The sequence below is a fragment of the Pempheris klunzingeri genome, chromosome 19 (genome assembly GCF_042242105.1).
Source record: "Pempheris klunzingeri isolate RE-2024b chromosome 19, fPemKlu1.hap1, whole genome shotgun sequence".
NCBI lineage: Eukaryota > Metazoa > Chordata > Actinopteri > Acropomatiformes > Pempheridae > Pempheris > Pempheris klunzingeri.
Window position 1 is genome coordinate 3214007 of NC_092030.1, and position 27654 is coordinate 3241660.

General features: G+C 40.8%; 1 protein-coding gene across 1 annotated transcript; it reads left to right on the forward strand.

Annotated features, from left to right (window-relative positions):
• The first annotated feature begins 64 nt into the window (after positions 1-64).
• Positions 65-27307, forward strand: plppr1 (phospholipid phosphatase related 1). The gene is made up of 7 exons (XM_070850818.1): positions 65-142; positions 9869-10057; positions 17103-17235; positions 20301-20551; positions 22068-22244; positions 26602-26733; positions 27275-27307. Exons 1-7 carry the CDS (start codon positions 83-85, stop codon positions 27305-27307), a joined length of 975 nt encoding a protein of 324 aa, XP_070706919.1. The 5' UTR covers positions 65-82.
• Positions 27308-27654: the final 347 nt, after the last annotated feature.

The following is a 27654-nucleotide window of genomic DNA, read 5'->3' on the forward strand; positions in this document are numbered from 1 at the left end:
AGCGTTGACACTTGATTTTTCCATCTTTGCAGAGTGAGCTGCCGTGAATCCTGAGAGGAAAAGTCTCCCAACAGGAGACAAGATGGCGTCCAACAACACCCTGCGCAGCTACTCCATCATCCCGTGCTTCATCTTTGTAGAGGTGAGAGGCCGTGGGCGCTCGCACGTAAACCAGTGATTATTTGCACTTCTGTACAAAGTGTGAAACTCACGCATGTGTACATGAATTTTAATCCTGGTTTGAGGTTTGAATGTACGTGATGAGTTTTGTATGTGTGTGTGTGTGTGTCTGTTAGAGTGACAGTTTAACCATTAGCAAGTGACCTCTTCTGGTAAATCATACACGGTTAACCAGAGCGTAAAGTGTTGGAGGGAGTGGGAAGCTGAATGTGTGAGCGAGTATGTGCGTAAGAATTGTGCTGCTCCTCCATATTTAATTACCATGTCAGCTGAAAGTCCTTAATCAGAGAGATGTCTCAGGACGCCTTTCATTACTCTCTCCCTCATTCTCTCTCTCTCTTTATGTTCTCTCTCCCTCATTCTCTCTCTCTCTCTCTCTTTATGTTCTCTCTCTCCCTCTCTCTCTCTCATGCACACACACACAAATACACTTTTCTGAGGGAATATCCTGCATAATAATCTCAGATGAGTTCACGCTCATGCTCTCTCTCTGCCTCCTCTTTTATCTCATGCCTTCTTCCTGCCTGACCTTTGTAGTGTTTTCTGACAACCTTCTATCATAAGACTCTTTCATACTGTAAATGAATATAATTGTCTGCATTTTATTGTCTGCTATTCTGTCCGTGGGTCTGGATTTGTCCTCCAGAATAAATAAAATACAGAGACTATTATCTATAATCATTTGCCCTCCGATTCATCATGTCCTACTTTGCTGCTTTTGGAGCAGTCTCTTGCCGTTATCTGTTTTTTGCCTCAGTGCTTCTTATGCAAGAATCATATTAGTGCTCTGCACTTCTTTACACATTTAAGACATTAACTTAAGACACCAGCAATTATTAATTAGTCAGATATCAATAATTTAAATGGAGCTTTGTGTTGTTGAACAAGGAGAGTTGGCAAAAATCTGCTTTCACGTTACGCTCTGTAACACATCACCACCCAAAGAATAACAGACTCGTCATCCGTTTTTGAAAGATTTCAGATATAATGTCTTATTTTACCACCTTGACTCGGGAATGGTCATAGAGATGAGCTATAGATACTGGGGCATGATTATATAGTCTATTCTTATTTGTGCTTCTCAGACATATGCTATTACATCCATATTAGAAAATCCCATTAGTGTCAATAAAAATGTCACTTGTACTCCCTCACAGCCAGACTGCAAGTTAGATCATGTGAGAAATCGCCCTGCATAGCAGCTATTAACATACAAAACACAGCAGATGCAGGCACATTTCAAGCACCATCCCAGTGTAAAATGTTTCATTGAATTGTGACACAGGATTAATCGTCACAAAGTCCTTTTGCTTCTGTAGAAAGTCCTTCTGTTGAACAGCCTGTCATTATTGTACAGTAATTTTCCCATTTATTTAGCTTTCAAGGGTCTTGGCTGGAACTCAGCATGAAACACTCAGCTGGACGTCGCTAATCATGGCTGTGCAATTTGTTTAATTAGGATGTTGTAACTAGAGGGGGATTAATAGATCAGTAATCAGATGAACATCTAGGTGGAGACTCTGACCTCTATGTTCAGGATGTTTATACATCAGTGCTGCAAATGTAGAAGAATTGTGGAAAACTGACATTCTATCATGAGAAATTGAGTCAGAGTGTCAGACTATGAAATTATTTCTGAAGATTTAGACGATGATGAGTTTTTTGTGTTATCTCAGCTCAGGTTTGGAAACTACAAAGTTCTAGTTCAAAGCCTGTATTACAAACTTGAGGAATGGAAATTAAAAGACACAAGTGTTTACCAGACAAGGAGGGTCTAACACAAGATGCTATTGGGTTGCATCATGGGAAATGTAGGATCCAGTGTTTGCGTTGTTTAACTCATACATGTGATTAAAAGTCAGGATATTTTGGCCTCTGCTGCTTCAATTTTTGTCCATTCCCGTAATCACAAACTATTTTGATAATTGATTGATCAGTATAAGTATTTTTTTTAAGAAAAACAAGTCAAACTCTTTGATTCCAGCCTCTTAGATGTGAATATATTCAAAGCAAACTGAAAATTGCATCATATCATATTGAATATCGACAAAACAACACATTTGAGGACGTCATCTTGGGCTTTGGGAAACACTGATCAACATTTTTCACAATCTTGTGATAATTTAATCGACCAAACAACCAATTCATTCATTGAGAAAATAATCAACATATTAATAGACAATGAAAATGATTGAAAATGAATTGGTTGCAGCACAAATCCTAATATGCATGAAAGAATTGCAATGCGGTAAACTGACGTCCACTGTGCTTTACATCAGACCAAACTCTTATTTGACTGAAACACAGTAATTTCAATTACTCATTTAAGTAATTTATAATCACAAAAGTGAAATCATTGATTAGTACGGCAATGTTGAAGATGGTGAAACTGCTGTGATATATTTGTTTTGGATATTTTGATTGTGATACAGAAGCAAACACACATACAGAGACGCTGTAGAAGCCACTGAGTAGCAAGCTTTCTTTAATTTTCATGGCTCTTGTTTTCTCTTGCTCTCTCTCTTCTTCGCAGACAGCTCCGCAGCTATGGCATCCTATCCATCTGCCTGTCTCACTCTGCCCGTCCCTCTTTTCTCTTTCACTCCCTCTTTGATGTCTCTGTCACACCCTCTACAGCCTCATTTTTCTCTCACCCCTCCTCTCCCCACTGAAGCGGCTCCCTCCCTCTATCTCTCCCCTCATCTCTTCCCATTTCTTATGGTGTCACGGGAGCTCTTCCTTCCCTTCACCTTCTTGCTCCTCCTCTGTATCGCTCCATCCCAGTGCCCCTCGCTCTTTCCCTCCTCCTTTATTTCTTCTCCTCTCCTTTTTTTTGCCCTCTTTCTCTTACTCACCTCCCCTGTTACAAACAGAGCAAGGCAGGAGGACGGTGCTGTCACATGACCGAAACAAAGCGCTCTGATTGGAGCAGCTCAGCTGTGCAGTTCAGTGCCAGGGGCAGTGTGACAGGAAAGATGTTTATTTATGATGATCTGTTTATTTAGTCATGCAACTTGTTGCTTTTATTTCATCCATTACTTATCCTCAAGATGAGCATTTTGTTGTTGCCATTTCCATGGGAATGACCATGGAGAGGAAAACAGGACTATGAGATGAAAGGGAATAAAAATAAGTATAGGATGAGAGAACTGGGATGGAGTGCAACAGGAAGATGGGCCAGAAGGGAAAAGAAAGAAAAATGAGATGGGGAGGATGAAGAAAGCGCAGTAGGAGGAAGGATGTAAAAGGTTGCAAAAACGATGAGAAATTAATTAAAGGCAGAGTTAAAGAGATGAGCAGTGAAGAATGCGGAGAGGAACACATATATCCTGTACCTCCCCCCGGAGGAGATTATGTAATAGACAGAGCCCTAGGCTTTCATTAATCTAACTGGGACCACCTAGACTTTTCAGGTTTTGTGTACAAAAATGGAAACCTTAGTGAGGGCCTGCTTAAGTCTTTTCAAAGCATCACCTGCACCAGTCTGTGAGGAAATGAACCAATCTCCTGATTCCCCTTTGTGAAAAATCCCACTGTCAACCTCAGAGATAATTTCTTCCTTTTTATCTCACTCAATCTCCTCTACCAGCATGGTGTAATAATGTTCTAGGCTGTCATTATTTCAAAAACACAAAACCCATCCCCGCAGGGACCAATGGGTTTTGATGTTGCTCTGTCTCTCTCTTGGCTGCACTGACGCAATATGATTTTAACTTGGGGGATTCTAAAACGGGGGCTTTTATCTGGGGAATCGCATGTTGCATTTAGTCTTGGAACAGCACACAGCCTAATTAAAATTGATAGTTTTGTTTAAGTGTGGAACAGAATCATCCTGCAATCTGCAGTGCCTGCAGATGGAGATTTTGACTTGAAGCTGAGGAGAGGGCAGGCAGATAGTCATTTATGTGAGCTGCAGCATTTTTCCGCCGTTCACACTTGAAAAACCACTGAATATTACAAACAGCTGTCTGCCTGAAAATAGCACCAGACAAACTTTGGAACAATATACTGTAGCTCATGTTGTAGGTCCAGTTCAGCAGAGGGATTTCTATGAGGTTGCCGAATAGATAATAACCTGGTGATCTTTACTCCACAATGTTTACTTCAGCTGCAGTTAAACTTCACCCAAGGAAAAAATGTTGCAAACTTTAGGACTTTAGGAGACAGGTGACCTTTATGGGAGATAAAAAATAGAATAAGATGCCTAAAGATACAAACACCACATGCAGAAACAAGAGACAAAGCGAAAAAGAGATGGTGGGCGTGTCATAGCAGGTCCAGCAGCTCAGAGCACAGTAGGTGGAGAGTCAATTTGACAATATCATACAGTTCAAATTGAAGTTCATATGAACAGAAACCACGACAGCCCATTAAAATCGTGTTCCTAAATAATTAATGCTTTGACAATCTGATTTAGTTATGGGACTCAACTCTCACTGAGACGGTCTGAATCATTGAGACTGGTGTTAGATTAAGGTAAAGTTATATGCATTTTCCAAACATAACCTTCTTTGTGACTTTGTGATCCAATTTGTGCTTTGTTTACACCTTCTTTTCAGAAACTGACATTTTTTCCCTGGAAAGTGTAGCCGTCACATAATCCGTGACCTTAGTAAATCCAGTGGAATATCTAATCCACTTTTGTTGACATGTCTCCTTGTATTTTTTTTTTTGGTGATCCTCCCTTAAACGTAAATGCAATAAGTTGAGAGACTCACCTTACAGCCTGCAGCAAAGATACAAAAGCCTTAGAAATCTGATTGGATGACCCCAAATGGCACAAGATGCTATACTTTACATATAAATGAGCCTTGAGCAAGAAATGAACTGACTTTGTTATAGCTGGGATTTTTTATTTAAGGCTATTAAATACAGTCTTTTGTAATTTCCTCTCAGTAACGACTGTAAAGGACAAATTTTACGTCTTGTTTTGGGGCTCAGACTCAAATTTAACAACTGGCTATTCATCATTATATCCACCTTTTGTGAATGCAAAAAAACCCAGAAACAAACAGCTGTCTGCTGCGTCATTTAAAGACAAGTACGACAAAAGAAGTGTAATATCACCGACTAAATCCGTACAAGCCAGGCTAAGATGCCCATTTCTGTCAGTGTTTTTTTTCTTTCCACTCTGCTAACACAACATGACAGTGAAATGAGAATCTAGGACTTGGTGTTTGATTTATATAACATTCTCCTGGTTGTTTTCACGGTGAGAAGGAGGAGATGCACAGCGGGACTGACAGTAAAAAGATTTTTGGAGTGAAGGAGACAAGAACAAAAGAGATTGAGGAGGGCTAGAGAAGGAGGGTAAAAAATGTAATTAGGTTTGGATTTTTATGGTGATGAAATTGGCTGCGAAGAAAGTAATTATAGACGTATAACAAAGTAATTTTGCAGCGTGGTTTCAAATCTGCCTGAAAAGCATATGACCCTGTTCCTCACTGAGTCAAAGTGAGACTGTTATTTTTGCCACTGTGGTTAACGCTAAAACACACTTTAGTAGTAGTGACTCAGTCATGTCAGCTAGTAAACCCCAGGTATTGTTGTATAACTAGCTACCAAGATAGTTGTTAACTTATTTGTTTGGCTAACTAGGGAAGTTGGCATCAAGAGGCAGGTGTAGAGCAGCCGCATGCTGTGTGTGTGTTTGTCGTGTGTGTTGTTTGCTAAATCTCTATAGAACTGAGTGGATTGCAGAGCTGGGTAATGATTCTCTGTGGCTTTGTAACAGAGAGCGACCCCTCTAACATTACAGGCAGTCATTTGATTCAAATTTAATTGGTAAATATTGATTGGAAAAGTTTTAAGGTTGAGAAGTGTAGGAGATTGAATTTGTTAGAGACCCGTAAGTAACTGATTTGTAAAAGGTGGCAGTAGGACACTCTCATCCGCTCCTCTGATATACTTACCCAAAAGGCAATGAGAAGTGTTGCGTGTTAAATCTCAACAGAAGTAGGTGGCTGCACCAAAACGCCCCGCTAGAGTCTGAGGAAAAAGGGGGTGAATTGTGCCCTCCGAGGCAGAAGGATAATGGCGTGCTGCAGTAACTTTGTATAACCATTTTACGACAGCCAGTTTTGTCAGTCTGCCCTTCACACAGCTAATGCAGCATGACACGCTGTGGAGTGAATATAATGGAGCCACAAGTTATGCTTTACAGAGAAAGGGACACTTGTCCAGGTGTAGAACCGTCACACAAAAGCCAGTTCATGAAAAAGTCACGTAAATGGCTGCCAGACTTCAAGGATTTACACCGCACAACTTTCATTTCAGCAGCGTCGTTGGATCGCTTCAACGTCTTTATCAATAAATTACAGGACAGACTCCAACTTAGGTCAGCTACAGACTACAGGAGAGACGGGGGAAGAGAAGAGGAAGATCAGGCTCAACGAGCTGAAAGTGCTTGTCTCTTGTGACCTGTTTTGGTGATTTGGCACGTCCCGATGCCTCCCATTATGCTGGTTGTTTATGGCTCTCTTATAGTAGGAGAAGCAGAGGGAGGCTGGGGGGGAATATGACTTTTGCTAGAAGAAAGAATGTAAATGGATGACGATAGGAGGCACAACATTGGCTGCTGTTGTGATTGAGCTTAAGGCAAGCTTTAGCTTTTTTCATATTCAAAAAGAGGTGAAGGTCAAAGTAAATGAAATCACAGTAATATTAAATAAAGTTCATCAGGTCTACTCTTGTGTACACCCCTCGTACTAATCTGCCCTTTTCAGGCATTTCCTCATAAACCTGACATCCTAAGGTGTGTGATCCCACAAGGTATTACATGGCATTTCTGCAAGCGAAGGAATTTACATATTTTCAAAGGGGACCTATGAATAATGTTTTAGCCGATTATCCTGCTGGAACCTGTTTGTGGAACAACATGAAATCATGAAATTATCCCATATCTGTCTGTCCCTGTAGTGTGGATGCTGTTTGCCTACAAGCTGCTTTGAGTTGATGGAGCAAGAGTTTTTTTTTTTTTAACATTTCCAAACAAAATCTCTGCCATGTGAATAGCTCCACTTTCAAGGCAAGGCGTGGTGTGTAGCCAAGTATTATGACTTCTCGTATTAGTTAATGCATGTGGACTGTGTAAAAATGTTCTCCATAGCAGGGCTCCTTTGTAATAACAGGACAAAGCAAAATAATTGCTAACTAGCTTAGTGTTATTCAAAAAGTTGGCATAGAAACCAGTATCACACACACAAACACACAAGCACACACACCTGGACATCTCGGCATGGCCATCTGTCACATGACTGGATCTGCCAACATTTCTCTCCTGTCCTCTGTAAACACAGTTGCTTTCTTGCCTGCACGCACTGAACCCCACAGAGTGGTTTACACACCCTCCATATTCTACAGTGGAGAAAACTGTTTTGCATGAAACAACAGTTAGTTCTGAACAACTTATAGGACGAGACAGGATGCTGGAGGGATTCAGAAAAGCGCCCTTGTTGCGTTTTGTTGTTGTGTCAGACTCAGGAAAGCCATGAGCTATTTACTGTAGGCTACTGCAAAATTAATGTATTTGAGGAATCATATACAGGTCAGTGTACACTGGAGCATTCAACAAAATAGAAAAGCGCCATATCAGCCTTAATGTGGAAGCTTTTTACCCAAGCTTGAGGGTTGGTAGAACAAAAACAACAAATATCCACACTTCCTCACTTTTGTAGCCCAACACACACACACACACACACACACACACACACACACATACAAAAACAACTAACACACAAACAGCAGACTGGCTCATGTGTATAGGATGCTCCTGTGATTGACAGCTGATCTGGCTGCTCTGTTTCAACTATAACGTGCATGTAAACTAATATCCCTAAACCCACAGAAACTCTCACACATTGGTGACTTTAACTGATACAGTATTTCATGACGCAGTTATACCTACTGCAAAACATTATCTGTATGTACTGTACTTCTATATTTTCATTGGTTTGACAGTTATTGAAAAAAAAACAAAGTGGTTAGATTAGATGATTTAGATAGATTTGATTTGCATGATGCATTATTGACTGAGGAGTGGTTTGAACATGATGATGAGTTTTAGGTTCCCTACAAAGAATAAAAAAGTGAAGATACATTTCTTGAAAATGTGGGTTAGTATAAGACAGTAAACTGTCCCTGGTCTGAGCTCATGAAGAGTCATCTCAGTTAGTCATTAGTAATCTGATGCTAATGTTAACATGCAGCTCGGTATCACTGACACCATTGTCATCTACTCAAAATGAGTACATATTTACTTCCATGATGCACTGAAATCCATATGAGTGATGGATTCATTGCTACAAATAGATAAGAAAGGGATATTCAATTAAAAATGGGATTCCATTACAGGGCCCATAATTTGTTGCTCTAGTTTCAAGAGCTTTGCTTTCTCTGTTCTAGCTGCCTGAAAATGTTTAATAATTAAAATTAAGCAGTCATTTATCCTTTTAAATGTAAACACATTTGAAGTTCCAGCAGGTTATGGACTACAGTTTTTATTTTGCAGTGTGGGATTTGTGTCGTCTTCATCTTCCTGCAGTAGCACAGTGACACCTGGTGTTGGAGAGCGGTATTACAGCGTAGTGGCTCGACCATGTTTTATGAATCAGGACGCGTTCACGACACTACTTTCACTTCTACAAGTTGTTTTAACAAATGAAAACAGTTTTCAGCAAACAAATGTCAAAGAACAACCAAACATCACTGCTTATAACACGTGTGTTAGTCTTCTATTTGTAATAATCAGATTCTTTATTGATTCCTGTTGGATCAATAAAGCATGCTATCATTCAGTTATAATAATGTACTAATGTTACCTTTACGTGACGGATGTTCTCGTTCATTGGCAGTACTTTTGCTTGGCTATGATATCCCGCTCCTTCCGCTCCTTCCAGTTCTGGTAATGCTACAGGACCTCCGCAGCATTTCATCACTCTCCTTTGATATCAGAACCTCAGCTTAGTGCCAATAGGTTTGCTAGATTGGTGACAGTATTGACACATTAGTGGTTGAATGACACAAATGCAGCTGATTTTCAGAAACCGCATTAAAAACCTCGCTGTGCGATGTCTCACGTCTTCTATTCCCCTGCTGGTTTGTTATCAGTGACTAAGGATACCACATACATATATATTTATTTTTCTATATATATATAAAAACCCAAGATTGCCTGCAGCCGATTCTAGAAAGAGAGCGAAAAGAGGCCAGAGACAAAAGATGATGTTAGAGGGATAAAAGGATGAGGGGGTGAGGGGAGGAGAGGAGGTGGTAAGTAATGGTGGTGGTAGAGTGCTCGTACATGACGAGTTAGCATGAGATGGAGAGCGAGAGAGAGAGACAGAGAGAGAGAGAGAGAGAGAGACAGAGAGCGAGACAGAGAGAGAGAGAGAGAGAGAGGAAGAAAAGAGATGGTTTTGGAGGATTTATGCAGTTGTTTTGTATTAAAACCTATTAGACACGTCACCGCTGAGAGGAGTGATGTTCAGGGATCAGCCACAAAACAACTCGAATAAGAAAACCGACTTTTTAACCACTGAAAACTATATCAAGGAGCGTAGCCTGCAGTGCACTGGATATACAACTAACAAGTCCCTCTTTCCCGCTTCTCATTCTTCTTCTTCTGCTCCTCTTGTTCAACTTTCTCTACTCTCTCGCTCTGTCTCGCTCCAACATGTTTTTCTTCCAGCTCGTCATCATGTCCTGCACGGTGTTGTTGGCCTACTACATGGAGTGCACGGACCTGTTCAGCGTGCATGTGCAGGGCTTCTTCTGTAATGACGCGGAGCTGATGAAGCCGTACCCCGGCACAGAGGAGTCCAGCTTCATCCCGCCTCTCATCCTGTACTGCGTGGTGGCAGCTGCTCCAACTGCTATAGTGAGTAAAAACCCATTTTACGTGTATTTCACGCAGTGTTTAAAGCCGGCGACTTCTTAAATTATGATGCCACATGCTGGAGTGTAAACAGCAATAACTAGATGAGGCATGAATGTGTTTATTCTATGTCTCACACTTCCAGCTATTCTGTCATGTCCTCACTGCTTACAGCTTTTTACATGTGAAACCTTTTTAACTAGAATGTAGTCTGCACTGAGTATCACCACGTTATCACCTGTCTTCATGTACAATTCATTCACTTACATGTATTCTTTTCACAAGTTACATATGATCGAATAGAAAGAGAAATAGGAATCAGCCATGAATCTTATCTTGTCTTTAACCTACTGCAGCTGTTCCTCAGTAAATCCCACTCAGAAAATGTCACATATTTTTATGAGTCAGCTTATGAGTGGTACAGACATCACAGACTGAAATCTTGCCTCTTTATTTTGAACTTTGTATGGTATCTCTTGACTTGTTATCTGCTGCTCCACATTATGAAACAGCACTTTGAATGCACCGGTGACGTGTAAAGTAATGCTGCACAAGGAGCAGTGTATGCAGGCTGCAGTTTTCTGGACTATGATGTGCTTTCTTTAAAACTATGTCCGTGGAGATGGTCAGTCATCCAGGCCTCAGGGTCTCTCTCACTGCTAAAAGAATTTCCCACTTCAACATTAACAGGAAATCAAGTTGCTTTTGACTCAGTGCTTCTAAGTATAACGTGGCTAATGTCCTTCACAGCTGTTGTTAAACAGAAAAGATCAAATAGAGAATATGTCCCAAAACCATACTAAACACCAACTCCAAGCAAAGTCACTGTGGAAAAGGGACAGAATAAAGTATGTTCTAACCGGTCACAGTATGCAGGCTGAATGGTGTGGTACACTATTCTACCATAATGCAGTGCACAAAGGAAATAGAGGAGATGGTCAAAGCTGGTAAAAATTAAAACAAATTGTGGGAGGTGGTGAAACAGCTTCAGAAAAAATCTGGGGAAAAACATGTTGCTTGCTATTTGTGCCAGTGACACTCCATGTTGCACATATTGTATCATTTCCTCATATGTTCCCATTTTGTATACTCATTGTTGACACAGTATAACATGATGATAGAGTTAGTATGCACCACTGTATGGATTTGGGACGCTGAGAATCTTGCGCAAACAACCTGACCAACATGACATTTAATGTGACATTGCAGGAAAACTACAGGTGTAACTACATTACAAGGTGTAACATTAACAAGTTCCAAGCTGATATGTCTGATGTCATAGCAGGAAAAGAACAGGTGTAATTAACACTATTAACGATGGCGCTAGTGCCAAGTGGGCCTGCTTGCACAGTGGAGCGCAGCCCTCGTTAATGTTATTAATGACACCTATGTTACCTGCTACAAAAACGCTCTGTGAAGAGTCCATAAAAACCATCTGACCACTTTGTGACCAAATCATGGAAAAGACTAGATTGTCCACGCTGTTAATTTGTCAAGTCACACTTGTAGATGAATGAAGGGCAACGGTTCCACATGCACTGAAAGGCCTCATGCAAAAGTAGCAGCCAACAGCCACAAGGTGTCAGTTTTGCTCCGCACCAGATCAGGCACCATATGTCTCTGGGCCCCTGAGTCGCTTCATTATTAAACCCATGTCACATATTTTTTGAACACCTCCTGCAGAGTGTTGCATGTGTCTGTTTAATGTTAGAATTCTTTTTTTCTTTTGTCACATTTGAAATGCAACGCATGAGAAGGAAGAGACGAGTCAATCCGAGAATACAAATAGAGTCTGGTTCGGTTTGTTTCAAGTGGCTGATGCTCCATGTTCAGACACAGCCTTCACTGTGTTTTAGTGTGTTTTCATCATGCAGTGTGGGGACGTTAGGGGCTGCAGTAGTGCATCACATCGGCTCAGATGCAATGTGTTAGTGTAAGAGTCTTAAAGATAATAAATTCCACACATCAGCTTTGGCTTTGACTTTAGCGCATGTCATCTGGAGAGTGAGGTGTTCAAAAGAAAAATACTGTGATAACAAGATGACCTAGAATATCATATTGTGCCTGAAGCTTTAAGTGGTGAGCTAAACATACTATAAAGGTGATTTGATGTCAACTATAGATTCTAATTGTCACTTATTAGACTGCACCATGCTTGTTCTCATTCTTGTTATCAACATATCTATGTTTTGTCCATTTAGTTCAATCAATCGAGTCTTTTTTGGTGAGGTCATATCCACTGCTGTTAAATGTGCACGTGTGCAACAGTTCATCTTTACTAAAACAGATGTTTTCCTGTGATCTGTGTGAGCCAACCAGAACTAACCAGCTCAGTCTGTACTGATCAGACAGCATTCCCTTCCCAGGCTTTCCTCATTTCCTCATATGTATACTTCATGTGTGAGGGAGGGGGGGGGGGGGGGGGGGGGGGGGGGGTATATGTAGTTATAGCAGACTTCTTTCTTACCTACTACACCACAGGACATGTCAGTATGGGATGCAGCGTGTTAAATCTGCTTCACATGTAAAAGTCCCTCTCTTGGTTGAATACCACAAGTCCTGTTCTACTGAACGTCCTACAGCAAAATTAAAATTCAGTTTAGCCGTACGAACTGTGTCAAGTGCCATAGAAAGGCTTTCAGCAGTTAACAATGTGTGTCCCGTTTTTATATCCCTCTCCAAACAGACATCTTCCTTTTCTATTACAATTTCAAGAGGCACTTAATCAGAGATGTGATTGTAAAATATATCTGGTTCCTGGACACGTGCCACCCATTTACTTGTAATGAGATATTACTGTTCTCCTGCCTCTTAGTGTCTCCTGATTCTTGTGTTTATTGTCTGGGACGTTTTGTTTGCTGCTCTCAGGCTCTTAACATTGAGTGCAGTTATACCAGTGTGTCAGGCTGAAGTTAAATCTGAATTATTGTCACTTTTATTGAACAAATAAAAGCTATCTTGTAGCTTGCATTTCCTCCCTGTAGGTAATTGGCGTGCGATCAGATTGGCCGTCCACAGTGTACACGTCTATACACACAGGGCACATGCACACACACACACACACACACACACACACACACACACACACACAGATGCACAATAGAAAAAAATAAATTAGTTTAAAATCTGGAAGAGTGCTCTGATTGGCCAGGAAATGTGACAGACGGTATTATTTACAGCTGGTTTGGTTAGACTGCATCTGTGGGCAGTTTTGACAGACTCTTCTGCACTGATTACTTCACAAAACAGAAAAAAAAGAGAGGAAATGTCCTCATGGACTGACTAGAAAGTAGAGCCAACAACTTCAGTTTAAGTCTTAGTGCACAGCAAATGTAAATAAAACTATTAAAAAATTACTTTAAAACATTTTTTTCCTGCCATTCTCTTGTTTCTTAATTGATGTGGTCATTTTTCTTCATCTCTAAAGGTTACAGCAATTTCATTTTTGGTTGTTGTACTCATTTAAATCCTTTATCCTGTTGTCCCTGAACACACACTCTTCCTTAATGACGGCTGTGTCAGCTCTTTAACACTAACTCCCATATTTCCATGTTCTCCTTCTGTCTCATTGGCCAATATGTGACCTCCTCTATTTCACAGGAGCTTTATCTATCCGTATGCTGTCCCAAACTTTTTAATTGTGCCCTTTAGGCTGCTGCGTTAGGTACTTAAATTGTCTGTGACACTGTATATTGCTCTGTTGCCACATAAATAAACCAGAGAAGCAACCGATCAGAATTAATGATGACATGACTGGGATGTTGGCCAATTAGCAAAGAGGCGGTAATTTATGCAGAAAGTTCCACATGGCTGGACCAATAGGAGACTGTGGAGGTTATAGGGATCATATTCATGAAACGGTCCATAAACCTCTTCAGCCATGGACAGGCATCAGAAGGTTAGTCCTTCACCCTTAACGGCCAAGATAATGAAAGCATGATGTTCCTGTCAAGTGTGGATCCAACAGAAAGGGGTGGCTGACTGTTCTGAGGTACTGACCAGTAACCACAATGACTGACGGTAGAAGTTTGAGACAAACTTCCTCTATTTTACTGTATTTCAGAGAAGACATTTGGTCCTTTCCTTTATTTGGGTCTTGGCAGAAAATTATTGGCTCATTAAGAAGACATTAATGGAGCATGATTATTTCTTTTTTTTCATTCCGTTGAAGGATAATAAGCTGTAAACATTGATCACCCTATAAATTGAATGTTATAATGAGAGCTAACTGTTTGCTGTCCCCACTGCACATTGAACAATACTGTCATTCATTTGTAATCCTGTTTCTGGCCTCCTCATGAGTGTAAATTCAATATTCACTCTCCTTTTAGCTCAGTTTCTGTCTCCAGTGACTCCTGAGGGAAATATCTGGCACTTCAGCTGCTTAATACTCCACTGTGTTCACCAGCTTCTCTCCACAGCTGGTGCTGAGCAGGTAGTGTACAGTGGACTGGTATGAAATAGCAGCTGCCAGCTGTGGCTGAAAACAACACTGATGAGAGTGAACCAAAACGCTAAAGTATACTGACCGGCCAAAACAATGTGCTCAAAGACGCTAAAACTCTCAGCAGAGCGGCTTTAGAACAGGGTGATGAGTGTCTGTGGGTTTGTCAGTGTAAATGACACCTTTCATGTGACATTTGATCCATTGTTAATACAAAAACATTGATCAGTGCAGCTTATTGTGCAGACAGTTTATGTGACAGTTTATTCGAAGTTGTCTTTTGCTCAGTTGATGGTTGTCTCACCCTGTCATGCTCAGGCGTGGGGGGGGATGTCCCTCGCCCCTTCACTTCGACCAGGATCTGCTCCATGGCCGTGATGAAGTGATTAGACAGATGACCTGACAATTGGACAGCTGATTAAGTGACTAAGTGTCATTTATCAAGGAAAGAAACTGACACTTTTTATCTCATTGTGAGCCGAGGACCCGTGGGCTTAGGACTGCTCTTTGGACAAAGCCAGCAATATGAAGATGTCACCTCTCTGGGAGCCTGTGAAGGGCATCTATTACAGTTTTCTCAACATTTGATAGAATTAGATATTATTTAAAATCATAATTGATACGCTGGATGAATGGTTGAATAACAGAAAAGATGACAAGAAGAATAAGAAATATGTTTTCCTTGGCACCTTTGTGGGCTGTTTAAGCATTGCATTACATATTTCTAAATAAACCTCACATACTTACTCACTTACTCTCAGTACTTGTAAGTACTACTGTTTGTTTTCATCAGGATTTGGAAAGATCACATAGAATCAACAGCCTATAAACTGTAACAATAAAGACAGGTTTTCTGCTGCCTCGGGCTGCATGCTTGATTATTTTTTGATCAAAAAACTCTACTTTTGGCAGTCAGTATGATGGAACGAACCGCACCATGAATCATTTATGGTTTTCCACGGGGAACAGTTGTCACATTTAATGTGTGAACGAATGAAATGTGAAAGGGGTGAAATGCATGCAAAAAAGGTATCCTTAAAAAGTGCGGGTCATCACTCTCATTTTAGTGTCACAGATGCAGTATTTTATGGACTTTCAAGGGTATTCCCATAAATCTGTTACACTTGTGGCTAGGTCAGCGTTATTAAGGCAGCAGATGAACCAGAGAGCTGTTCTTTTCTTTTCACGTCAGGCAAATTACTTGTAAGAATTAGGCGAAAGATCTGCATGTTATATCTGTTGTTCAACCTTTTCATTTTCGGCTCAGATGCCGCACCGTGTCAGCTGAATGTCAAGTCTTCCTCACTTTTCTGGCGTTGTACATTTGGAAGTAGCTGTTTTCAGTCGGATCAGTTTAGTTTTCATGACTATTGTGTGCGTGCGTGGAGAGCGGCTTTTACATGAGGTGCGAGAGACGATCAGTCAGCAGCAGCTAACCTTTTCAGTGCTGAAGACTCTAGTGAGACAAATACTTCATGGCAATTACTCGTTGCTTGAAAATGTTAAAGTCATCATTTATGAAAAGTATCTGGAATGATTCACTTATTAGCAGCATTTCAAGAACCTGAATTGAACTAAAGTCAATAAAGTTATTTTTAAAATTTCCCAATTACTGACTCAATTGAGAAAAAGGTACATCTGAGATCTTTTATGGCAAAACTCCTCCATATTTCAGATCTAGCAAAATTAGTTTTGATCTATCACGACCACTGCTTAACCATAACCAAACTATGTGCTGTAAGATCTTTTACAGCTTAAGTCAGTTTGAAGTCAAAGGCCTTTTTTGGTTATTATTCCTTAGAAAACAGATATTTCATGATGCATATGATTATAGTTTCAGCAGGCGTTATGTCAGTCATCATCCAGTGGGAAAAGTGTTTGATACTACTACTAATTCAGCCTCCTTTATGCCGATAAATCGAGACAGGACTGAATCCAGTGCAGAGCTTTAAAACATTCATACCCGTTCGATGCGACTGCTGTCAGGCCCTCTTTGTTCTTTGTTTTTTGAGTTTTCCAACATCACAAAATCAGTCGCTCTCGCTGCTCGTAGCCACAAAAAAGAAACAGATTAGAGATGCATTCACAAGAACATGTTGACGATAAAAAAAAGCATTCAGGAGGGATGGAGGAAAACACAGGAGTTTTGATACCTGTCCTAGGGCTCAAAACAATCTCTTTTTTTGAACACACACACACAAACCAAAGGCCAAAACAACATGTGGACACACGTGCACACGCTAACACTCATACACACACATATATTTTTGCAGCAGCCTGCATCACCTAAGGCAGCCGGCAATGAGTTTCATTTTGTGAGTCCGGCAGCAGTTTTTCCATTAGACCTGATGTAATGTCCACACTATAATGGACCTGAAGAAAGGCCGCATTAAGACACAGTGGTTCATGTACACAGGCCAGACAGGGGCAAAATGTTCCTCTGGTCTATAATGGGATGCCTAACTTTATGTTTTCCTTTCCTCCTCGTCCCTCTGTTTGTTTCTTTTGCTTTCTCTTTGTGTTTTCATCTCTGAATCTTTCTGAATCTCTTCACGCTCCTGCTTCACTCTCTGATATTTTCTTTGTATTTGTGTGCATGTGTAGATTTTCATCGGAGAAGTGTCCATGTACGTGATGAAGTCAACGAGGGAAGCTCTCCTGGCCCAAGAGAAAACCATTGTGACAGGAGACTGCTGTTACCTCAACCCCCTTATTCGCCGCATCATACGCTTCATAGGTATGACATTTTTCATGCCAAATAGTCAAACCTGCCCTAAGCTCCTTCATGTTGATGATACCAGGTAGCAGCTGAAGACTCAGAGACACAGAGGCTGCAATACTAGGACTTTTGTTTTAACCTTTCATCTCATACACAACATATTAAAACCTGGTCATAGTGGAAACACTTTCATAAAGTAAATCTACATCTCATAGGCGGTGTTGGGTGAGGATACAGAATTTTGTGCTGACAACATCCTCACATAGCAGAGAGGATCCCCATACCTCATGTCATCCACAGGCCTTGGCATCTTTGGTGGCTCACAGAGTAACTTCTGTCACGTTCCTGTGAAGTCACACCAGTGTTTGCCTTGTGCATCACCACAGTGCTCCAAAAACAAAAAATAAACCTAATTTTGCTGAATATAATAATTTCTTCCAGAGATTCAAAGATTCTTATTCGCTGACTGCGTTGTTTTTTTAATAAGACACTAGAGACACTAAAGCACTGCAAATTTTGACTTCAGTTCAGTCGTCTGTTGAGATTTAAGTTAAATCTGCTGCTGTTTCATACAGTTCAAAACTATGTAAGCACAGTTCAGATCAGTAAATTATGTATCTGCAACATCGAGATTGTTTCCTTGGCCTTCACTGTCCCTCAGTAAGCTTCTAACCTGGAAGCAACATGCTGTACATCATGGCTAAGCTGACAGATGGATGTGGGTGCTGTCAGTCACCTGTGAGGGGAGCTCCAATGCAAAAAGCCAGTGTGCATCCTGATGATTCAGAGCTATTTGGTGTTATAATTCACTTTGTTTATGTTCTATACACCTCTAGCATCATGTAAAAAAGAACTTATCAAAGTGCTTATTTATCCTAGACAAAAGAGGATGGCCCCGAACAGAGAATGTAAGCAGCATTAGCAGCAAATAGGGTCATCAAGCAACCAACGCTCCCACAACCTGTGAATAACATGATGTATGACAGGATCAGCCATTTTTCTGCTGTGTCAGAGACAGGTCGATGTGCAGTGAAGGATTTAGAGTCAGAAGACGAAGTTAACAAGGTCGGCCAAGGTCAGGATGGCAGCAGCCTCCTGTACCCTGCGAGATGTAAACCTGAGGTTGTCCACAGATACTTCAAAGTTTTTAGATCAACAGACTTTGATCCTGCAGGTTTGTTTCTTTAGAATAAAATGTAACACACACCAGCTGTGTCGGCCACCATCATTTGGTGCCTGTAGCACACACCTGCTGTGCCATGCCGACACAGCAGTGAAGTTGAGGCAGCTCGGCTGTGATCCAGAGCAAATATGATAGATTAGAATTTTTCCGGGGTGGTAATGCTCAGTGATGCTGGGAAAGAGGACAGTGGTGTAGCTTACATTACATGTGTGTCAAGATTATGCCAGAGCATGTGCAGATTAGCATATTCATTGGGCAATAGACTTTGCTTCAATGATCCAAGGGCTGCTGTTAGCAGCATATCATAGGCTTTGTGCAAGGTTGGCCAACAGTTGCAAACACCTCACCCTTGTTCAAGTCATGTTGTGCATCTGGTTTGGTTGGATCCAGATTGGCTGACCACACCACCTGCTTTGATTTAAACTGGACTCAAACTTGCTGCTTAAGGCTTTTCAGTTTAAATACTGCAAACTGGCCTGACTGAATGGATTTCAGTAATTCTTAAGTGAAGGGAGCCAATTGGGATCAAGTCCAGCTGTGATGCATTTACTGCAGCTTCTCTGCAACTGCATTAGTCACTTAAACAAAATTGAATTAAAACTTCCTTATCAAACATGTTGGATTGGAGATGTATCAGACTTTCCTTCCTACAATGGGGCTTACAAGCGACAACATACGTGTGTCGCTTGTCTAAGACATACGACTACAACCTTTGAATTAAAATTTTTACAGCCACTTTTCCACTTGAGTAGAAATGCGCAACCTGACAGACTCTTTGCTATCTGCTCTAGTATAGGAGGTCATCTGCGGGACGTCCCAGGTATAATCAGCACTGTATTGTTCATTTTTAAATAACACCCCTTCAATTTATAAAACACTCATCAGAAATTCATTAAGCAATTCACATGATTTATATTTCCGTCTGTTTCAGTCTCTCAAATTTGTAGGATCATTGAGGCTTTTAGTTTCCCGCTCTCTTGCTCCCTCTTACCTCTCCTCTCACCCTAATTCCCCCTCCCTATTTCCCCTCAACGCCCTTCACACATTCGTGTCCCTGTACCCCTCACAGACACCCCCCTACCCTCACCTCCACCCACACGCCTCTACAGCAACCCCCCCCCCCCCCGCCCCCAGATGAGAATACAAAGCAGAGTAATTTCATGGCTAAGCAGGCCAGATAATCAGCAGTCATATTTCACAGCAAAAGGAATGCAGACGCAGACAGTGGTCAGGGTTGGTGGGCTGAAAGTGTCACTGCAATCATTCATATTAGATGCTGTTTTTTCATTTATGTTTCTTTCTCTGCCTGTTCTCCACTGTTCTTACCGGACAATTTAACTTCATTTAATTCCATCAGTAGAGCACTGCTCCGCTCCAGACTCATACATGCTGTAAATTAGACAACAAAACAAACAAACAGCACTCGAAATTACCCTTATTTGGGATTTATTTTACCTTTATTTGGGATTAAGACTTGGATTAAATGATGAAAGACATGCAGGTGCAGCTTTAACATGATTATCATTATAAAATGACAATAACAAGAACATCACAATTTGTATTCAAAGTCCTTTGTTTGACCATTTGAAACATATTTACAGTGTCTGTAAATATGTTTTGCCCACAGCAGAAATATTTCTGGGAGTAAATGCAATGTTAACATTAGATATTCTGGGGTTAAGCTCTGCCTAATGACAGTTGGGATCTTATGTGCCAGCATTGGGAGCCAGATAGTCACAGCCCAATTTAAGTCCGGATATTAGATGATTGCATCATAATGTAAGGCGGAAATGTGTGTGAGGAGTTTAAGGTTTTGTGTTTATGTGTTAATGTTTCTTTGCTGTGGGGTTTTTATGGGCTATAAATTCTCTCTGTGTATCTTTGTGTCTTTGTGCCCCAGGTGTGTTTGCATTCGGTCTGTTTGCCACAGACATCTTCGTCAATGCGGGCCAGGTGGTGACAGGAGGTCTCTCGCCCTACTTCCTGTCTGTCTGCAAGCCCAACTACACCGGCACAGAGTGTCGTTTTAATCACCAGTTTATCGTGAATGGGAACATCTGCACCGGGAACCCTGTTGTTGTGGAGAACGCACGCCGGTCGTTTCCATCCAAGGACGCTTCGCTGAGTGTTTACTCTGCTGTTTATCTGACGGTGAGATGGATGTACAGGCACTATAATGAAGTTTTGTGAGGGTGTTCTCCTGACAGAGAGGTTTAAACAGCGGGAAAAAATATCCCAACAGTTCACTTTTATTTATTTTTGACACATGTGCAGTTTTTCTCTCTCTATATTTTTATTATATATATTTTTATACTCTTATATTCTAACCCATCTCACTTTATTCCTTTCTTGTTACTCTTAGTTTAAGTTTAAGCGTTGACATGTTGGCCCTAAAGTGCAGTAACCTTGAGGTGCTCATCAGTCGAAGTGTCAACAATTATGAGCTATTTAACAGATAAACTAAACATTAATCGAACATTAATCATGCAGTTTGTAAAGTCTGAGATGCTGCAAATCTATGTGCATGTAATTGATGAATAAAGTTTATATCAAAGGCTGTTTGTACAAAAATGCAAATGCAAATATATGCAAATGTGAAGTACAATACATTTTCTTGCTGTTTGTTATCAGTGAGATATATTTTTGTTATTTTAAGTCATTATAACCCAACCGAGTGAACACAAAACAAATATTGAAATTCTCCACCAGATTTTCTGATAGATTTTCCTCAACACAACTTCAGCACAGTTAGTTAATAATCAATGAGTTACTCAAGTTGGACTGAATGTAATTAGTTTACATCTTGTTGGAAACAACTTTTTAAATTCTTAAAAAATACCCAAACCATCAAAGATGAATAGATCTTTGTAGCCTAGACTGAGTCAAGTTATTATCTGCAATTTGAAAAGATATTTTACTTTAGATAAGAGGGGATATTTGTTGTAAAAGTATTACATAGCACCTAGCATGGACCTTTGATGAAGGAGGAGGAACTTCATATTTCTTGAAAGTGTGTCGAGCGATATTTCATACAAGCATAGGGTGGGTTTAGGCATTTTTATAAAACTGCCTGGGGGAACACACGAAGAATGGCTTTTTGAAGGGCTATTTTGAAGAGTTGCTGTTTGATATCAGAGTTGCAGAGGGGCTCAGATGCTCAAAAGTGAAAGAGAGAGCAGAAGTGCAGATTTTATCAGCAGGGGCAAGAGGAATATAAGGACAGATTGTTGATGAAAAGAGGATTTGACATGTACAGCCTCTCGGTTGGAATGGGAAGAGGTAAAAGTGCAAGAAGTGAGAACATGTGTAGACTGAGTGTATGTGTTTAAATGCTGAGATTTCTCACAAGTGTCGCTAACGGTGAGAGTTTCCATTGTTAGGTTAATCTCGTAATCTTTTATTCTCTGTGAAAAAACTTTGTGTTGAAGAGTTTTTTCACATGTATGATGTAAGTTTTTGACATCTTTCTAACCATTTGCCATGCAGTGGAGGTTTGTGCTCTCATGAAATGGTAAAATATTTGATGCCATTTATCTGGGAACATCTCCAGTTGCTGTGCATGATTGCATCTGTTCTTGTCTATTTAAAGAGATATACATGAATGTAATATTTGGTATTTACGCAGCCTTTTGATCTGACTTAATCTTCCTTCTGTCCTCTTCTCCAGATGTATATCACAAGCACCATCAAGACGAAGTCCAGCCGCCTGGCCAAGCCTGTGCTCTGCCTGGGCACGCTCTGTTCTGCCTTCCTCACCGGCCTCAATAGAGTCTCAGAGTACAGGAATCACTGTTCGGACGTGGTGGCTGGATTTATACTGGGATCAGCCGTCGCTCTGTTTCTGGTGAGGGCGATAGAAGAGTGAAAAGTTTGAGGAGGAGTGGGGGTTAAGGGAGAAGGGAAGATTATTATTCTGAGGTGGATTCTGGTCATGGCTTATTTTCAAATTATAATAAAAATATCCAGCTTCATTTTGGAACTGACCCAAACCAGTAATTAAATGATTAATTCAGGCTGCAACCCTCACCAAAGCCAGTAACACAGTGTTGAAGCCATTTTTAATGTCAGTCTCAACGCAAATTTATGTCCCAAAATTTTTGTACACAGCAGATTTTTTTATAATTAGATTTTTCGTATAGTTTTAAGTCAGTGTAATGTGTAAGGAACTCCCAAACACTAATTTGGTAAAGAAGCTGAAAAGAGTAGGTCAGGAAGAGGTAAGGGAGAGGATGTGAAACACAATGAAGCACAGTTCAGACACAGGTGAGTTGGAATTGAGGCAAAAAAGGTAAGGACACGTTGTTTGATTGGAGGAAAGACAAGAAGAGAAGGAGAGAAAACACTGAGGTGGTGCCTGGATTTCTCCTGAGATCAGCAGCTGCTCTTGTTTTGAAAGAACTCAGTGAGGAAGGATGGTGAAAGGCAGAAGGATCAAAAGTGAGAAGGAAGTTGAGGGAAACACACATTTTAAATTTTAAAAGTTGATGGAAGGAACCTGTTAAGGGAACCAGGGGATCTGATAATTCTGCTTCGTTACTCCAGAAGAGGGGGAAGATCTTGTTATGGTAAGGGGTCTTGTTAGATGTCCCATGAAAACAAAGGCCATAACAAGGTCTAAATTGTGCAGGTTGGACTGTTTCCAAGCACGAAATTCCCCTGTTCTGCCATCTTTAATGTAAAATCAAGAGTCTATAAATGGAGGGTAGCAATTACCCTCATTTTGTTTTAGGGGTTGAAGCACAAAACCTATTGAGGAGGCGGGAAGACGAAGGGAAACCCCCACAAACAATAAAAAAGCCACATTTAACAGTCTCAGAGAAGCTTCATTTTATGTTAATTGCTGTTAGGCCGGGGGCCTCAAAGCAAGAAGGAGTGTGAAAGAGAGGAGAGGGAGGAGGAGACATGGAGTCAAATCAGGGATTAATATTCATTCATTTGATTCAAAGAAAACCAGTGTTGTGACATGTATTCACAGGGAAACTCTGCAGATGTACTGTTATTACTGTGATCAAACATGTTCCAGCTTATTGAAGGATTTACACAGTGGCAGAGACCCACCACGAGCGAACATAAAGTGATGTAATGTGTGACAGCAGTTTGGATTGATATGACATACGACAAAAGCTGTGTTTCCTCATTTTAAAGCAGCTGAATTTACCAGAGATATTAGTAGGAGAAACTCATGAATCCATTACTGCGTGCTAAGAAATATGATATTTGTTAATTAGAACTAAACACAAAGCACAGCTGAGGCTCATGGGAGTGCTGTTTGTTTTGGTAGTATTGGACAAATCATGCTGTTCACCTGATGATAGGCTAGATTAAAAGTAAAGGGATTACCAATGTTATTACAGTTTGTCCTGAGGGGAAAAATCCGTGGAGCAAGAGGATCACCAAAGTCAGAAGGAAATGTGTCAGGGAAACAGTTTGTACTGTGAGAAGTTTGACCTGCTGATGGTGTTAATGTCTTTATGAAATTTCAATCCTCACAGTACTTGTTGAGATACTTAAGTGTGGATTAAAGAGAGCCTGCTATCCATAGAGCTTAATAATTAACGTTCTATGAGCATATCATGCAGCACACTTTTATTTTGCTACTTCAGCATCTACAGGATGGTGAGGAGGGAACAACAGGCTGTGTGATGAGCATTAGAGGGGATGTTAGAATCATAGAAGGAGATGATGGTAGATTTGGTCTGAATAGATGGTTAGAGTTTCTTGGGTCAGTGGTAGTGTCCTACTTGCATTTGTCTTCGCTATTGTGTTGTGGACTTGGAAGTGAAGCTAAAAGCCAGTGTAGTCCACATGTGGCAACCTGTCCTTGAAAGATGAGAAGGAGGAGCCATCGCACCCCACTTTTAAATGAAGGATATACGCTCTCGATGACTGACCTATAAAAATTGACATACATTGAGTCAGTGATCTCCAGGGAAAGATGAACACAGGAAAGTCGATCATCAACTCAGCAGCGTTGAATCTGCTCATTTACAGCTTATTATTTGCAAAGCATGACCTTAGGAGGGCTGCCTTTCCTCTGCACATGTACCCAGTGGTCCTGATGAAGCTGATCAGGTTCTTATCATCTGATCTGGCGATTGGGTCGACTACTATGTTGAAATGTAAGTGGTACAAAGACAGTAGAAAGCAGGTAAAGCTCAATTCCCTGCACTATCATTGCAGGCAGAGTGGAGATCTGGATAGACTCATCAAACAGCAATTGCTTTTGGTCTTCGAGAGGTTTGTCCTCCGCCAGCAGATTGAGGGATCAGTGTTAAGCACTTGGTTGCGGAGCAGCAGGATGATGTTGGTAAAATCCTAACAGGAGAAAGAGGTGTCCAGTTGATCCAAGATAAAGTGGAGGCACATGCTGACTGCGTTCCACGTCTAATAGAATCAAAGCCCTTGAAATTTAAAATGGCTTTCAATGTACATTGTATGTTGAGTTGCCATATAAACACATATAGATGCACATTTTATGTTACAGCACAGGATAAGAGGCTCTTAGATCTGATCGCCTAGAATATAATAGTCATACATCATACAAAACTGGATCCCGTGGCAAGAGAATATGCACCTTTTATTTGAAAGCTAAAAACAGAATTTTCAGCATTTCCATCTCAACAAGCAGATTCCACTTTGCTCACCTGAGACAACAGATCGCAGTCGGGCCGAGCTGTCTTGGCATGGATGACAAGACACAGAAATGGAAAGAAAGGAAACAGTTTTTGGGGATACGCTTCAGTTAAGTGAAAACACAATAGTGGAAACTGAATGATGCTGAAATGTTTGGAGGAAGATGTTTGTAACTGAAAAGATGTGTTAGATACAGTAAGAACAGAGTTGTGAAAGCACAAAGGTGTGCATTTTTGACCTGCCCAGTGTACATCCATCGTGACAGACATTTTTGTTAATAATTCATGTGTTTTTGTGGGATGGTGATGCTGGGGTGTCGACCTTAGGTTCTGGCCCAGCAGCTGCAGTCCATTCATTTGCTTGGTCAGGGAGCTCTAGAGAAGCATTGTCCACGAACTGCCAAAACAAGGAAACCTTGAGAATCCTCCAGCACTGAATTGCTGTGCTTCATTTTCTCTTTTGCCATTGCCTGAGGGCATGGTAGGCCTGGGGGCAAGATTCTCCCTCGGGTTGCCTTCTCTGATTAACTAGTCCATTGAGGAGAACAAAAATAAGGCAGCCATGGTGATGTTGCTAGTGTTAAAAGAACCCAACAGAAGCACAAAAACAGAATTTACAAGAAACTGTAATTTACAAGCATTTTAACAGACATATAAATGAAGAAACAAGGCATCAGTTCACAGTGACTGCTGGGCTTAGTGCCACGCCACAAAGACAACATCAAACACTGACTGCATTAAAAGATGGTTGGATTTTGTAGACCCGTACAATGACTGGGCTTTTACACTCATATAAACTTTATATTAGAGTGATAACTGTTCTGAAGCAAAAAAATCTGGCTACATCTCTCCTAAAAACTCATAGGCGCTCTTAAATCCTTCTAGTTGGTGCCTAATATCTCAGTGACACTGGGGTTGGCAAGCATCTGATTTGAGCTATGAGAAATCTCATTTTAATATAGAACATAAGGGATGTTCTCTTCTAACAATGCTGTGATACTTGAGCTACACTGAGGTGTTGATTACCAGTTATTCAACATCCTGCGTGCCCAAAGGATGCACTCTGATGGCTTTGGTGATTCCCTGTCTTTTTCTCTAGCCTGAAACACCTGCCATGAAATTTGCAATGAATGAATTCTGATCTCTTTCATGGTCTTTTAACTTTTTATCTTATCTATTTGCAGAGTTATTTGTTTATGACCAAAAATCTGCAATCTGCAGTCTGCAATGCCCATCATTGGCATGTAGCTCAAAGCATCCCTGTGCCGTCGAACATCCCCACAGAGCATGCAGTATGGCTTTTTTTGTGATTGAGGTTAAAGAAGGTTAGATGACACCATGGTAATGTATTAACTAAACTTAATCTCTAATAAACTAATGCAAAGACTTAATGTGGATTCACCCAGACGAGATCCACATGTAAAACTCTCAAAGTCAGAGTGCCGCAGCTGAAATTAACTTTCATGTCATGAAAATGAATCCTTGATGTTCCAGGTCCATGTCAGCCCGTGTCACTGTTAACCTACCTTACTTTTTAATGTTGAACCATCATAATGTCATACTTTACAGGGCGTATGTGTTGTGAACAACTTCAAAGGCGTCCACGGCGCAGCAGCCAAACAGAAAACTGAAGACTACCGTGGTCTGCCTCTGATGACTTTCCCCCGTGTAGAGAGCCCTCTGGAGACCCTCAGCGCACAGGTACCTGAAAACACTTCACCTGGAATACCAAAATCTAAATCTATGTTTCACATTATCTTTCCCCATTAATTGGCAGAGCCCCCTCAAGATAATTTGAATTTATTGTAATGGAATTAGGGTAATTTGTTGTAATTAAATGTTCATGTCTTGCCTCAGTAATGTCATTGAGACGTTGTGTTAATGGAATAAAGGTCAGGGTTCACTATCAATACCATATTTGGTTAACCATGTGTTCTTTCTTTCTTTCTTTCTTTCTTTCTTTCTTCTTTCCTTCTTTCTTTCTAAACAAAGCAATGACACATGTTTAGAACATACAGGAATGACATTTTGCACTACACCCCCGTCCTCCTTCCCAAACGCACTGAAACACACACAGAACCTCTCACAGAGCACTCCTGATACTGTTTGACAATGATTTCCTCTACCTTTTCATTTCCACACCTCTTCCCTCTCTTGTCTCCTTTACTTTTACTGTCTGTCTTATTTTTCCCAATCCTTTATACTTTTTTCCCCCCATCCCTCCTCCCACGTCCATTTTCAGAACCACTCAGCGTCGATGACGGAGGTCACATGACTAAGGGGGCAGCACCGGGTCACGTTTGCGTCTCCACAGCACTTCCAGACACAATGACGAGGACGCATGCCACGTGGCTTCGAATGCTTAACTAAAAACACTCCTGATATATCTGTTTAATTCACCACGGGGACAAAATACACCATGTTTCTAATGGTTCTCTTCTAGTTGGGCTGTGCTCAGTTCAACCTGCCACAGCACACGGATTGCATCAGTGACAAAAATTTCACAAGGCAAACTTAAGCACAGATTGTTTTTCCAGATGTTTGAAACCATTCGAAACATGAGACATTTCTTCCCGCTGAGGTGTGTCGTTTGTAGTTAGAGGACGGTGTTTTGTACATTTT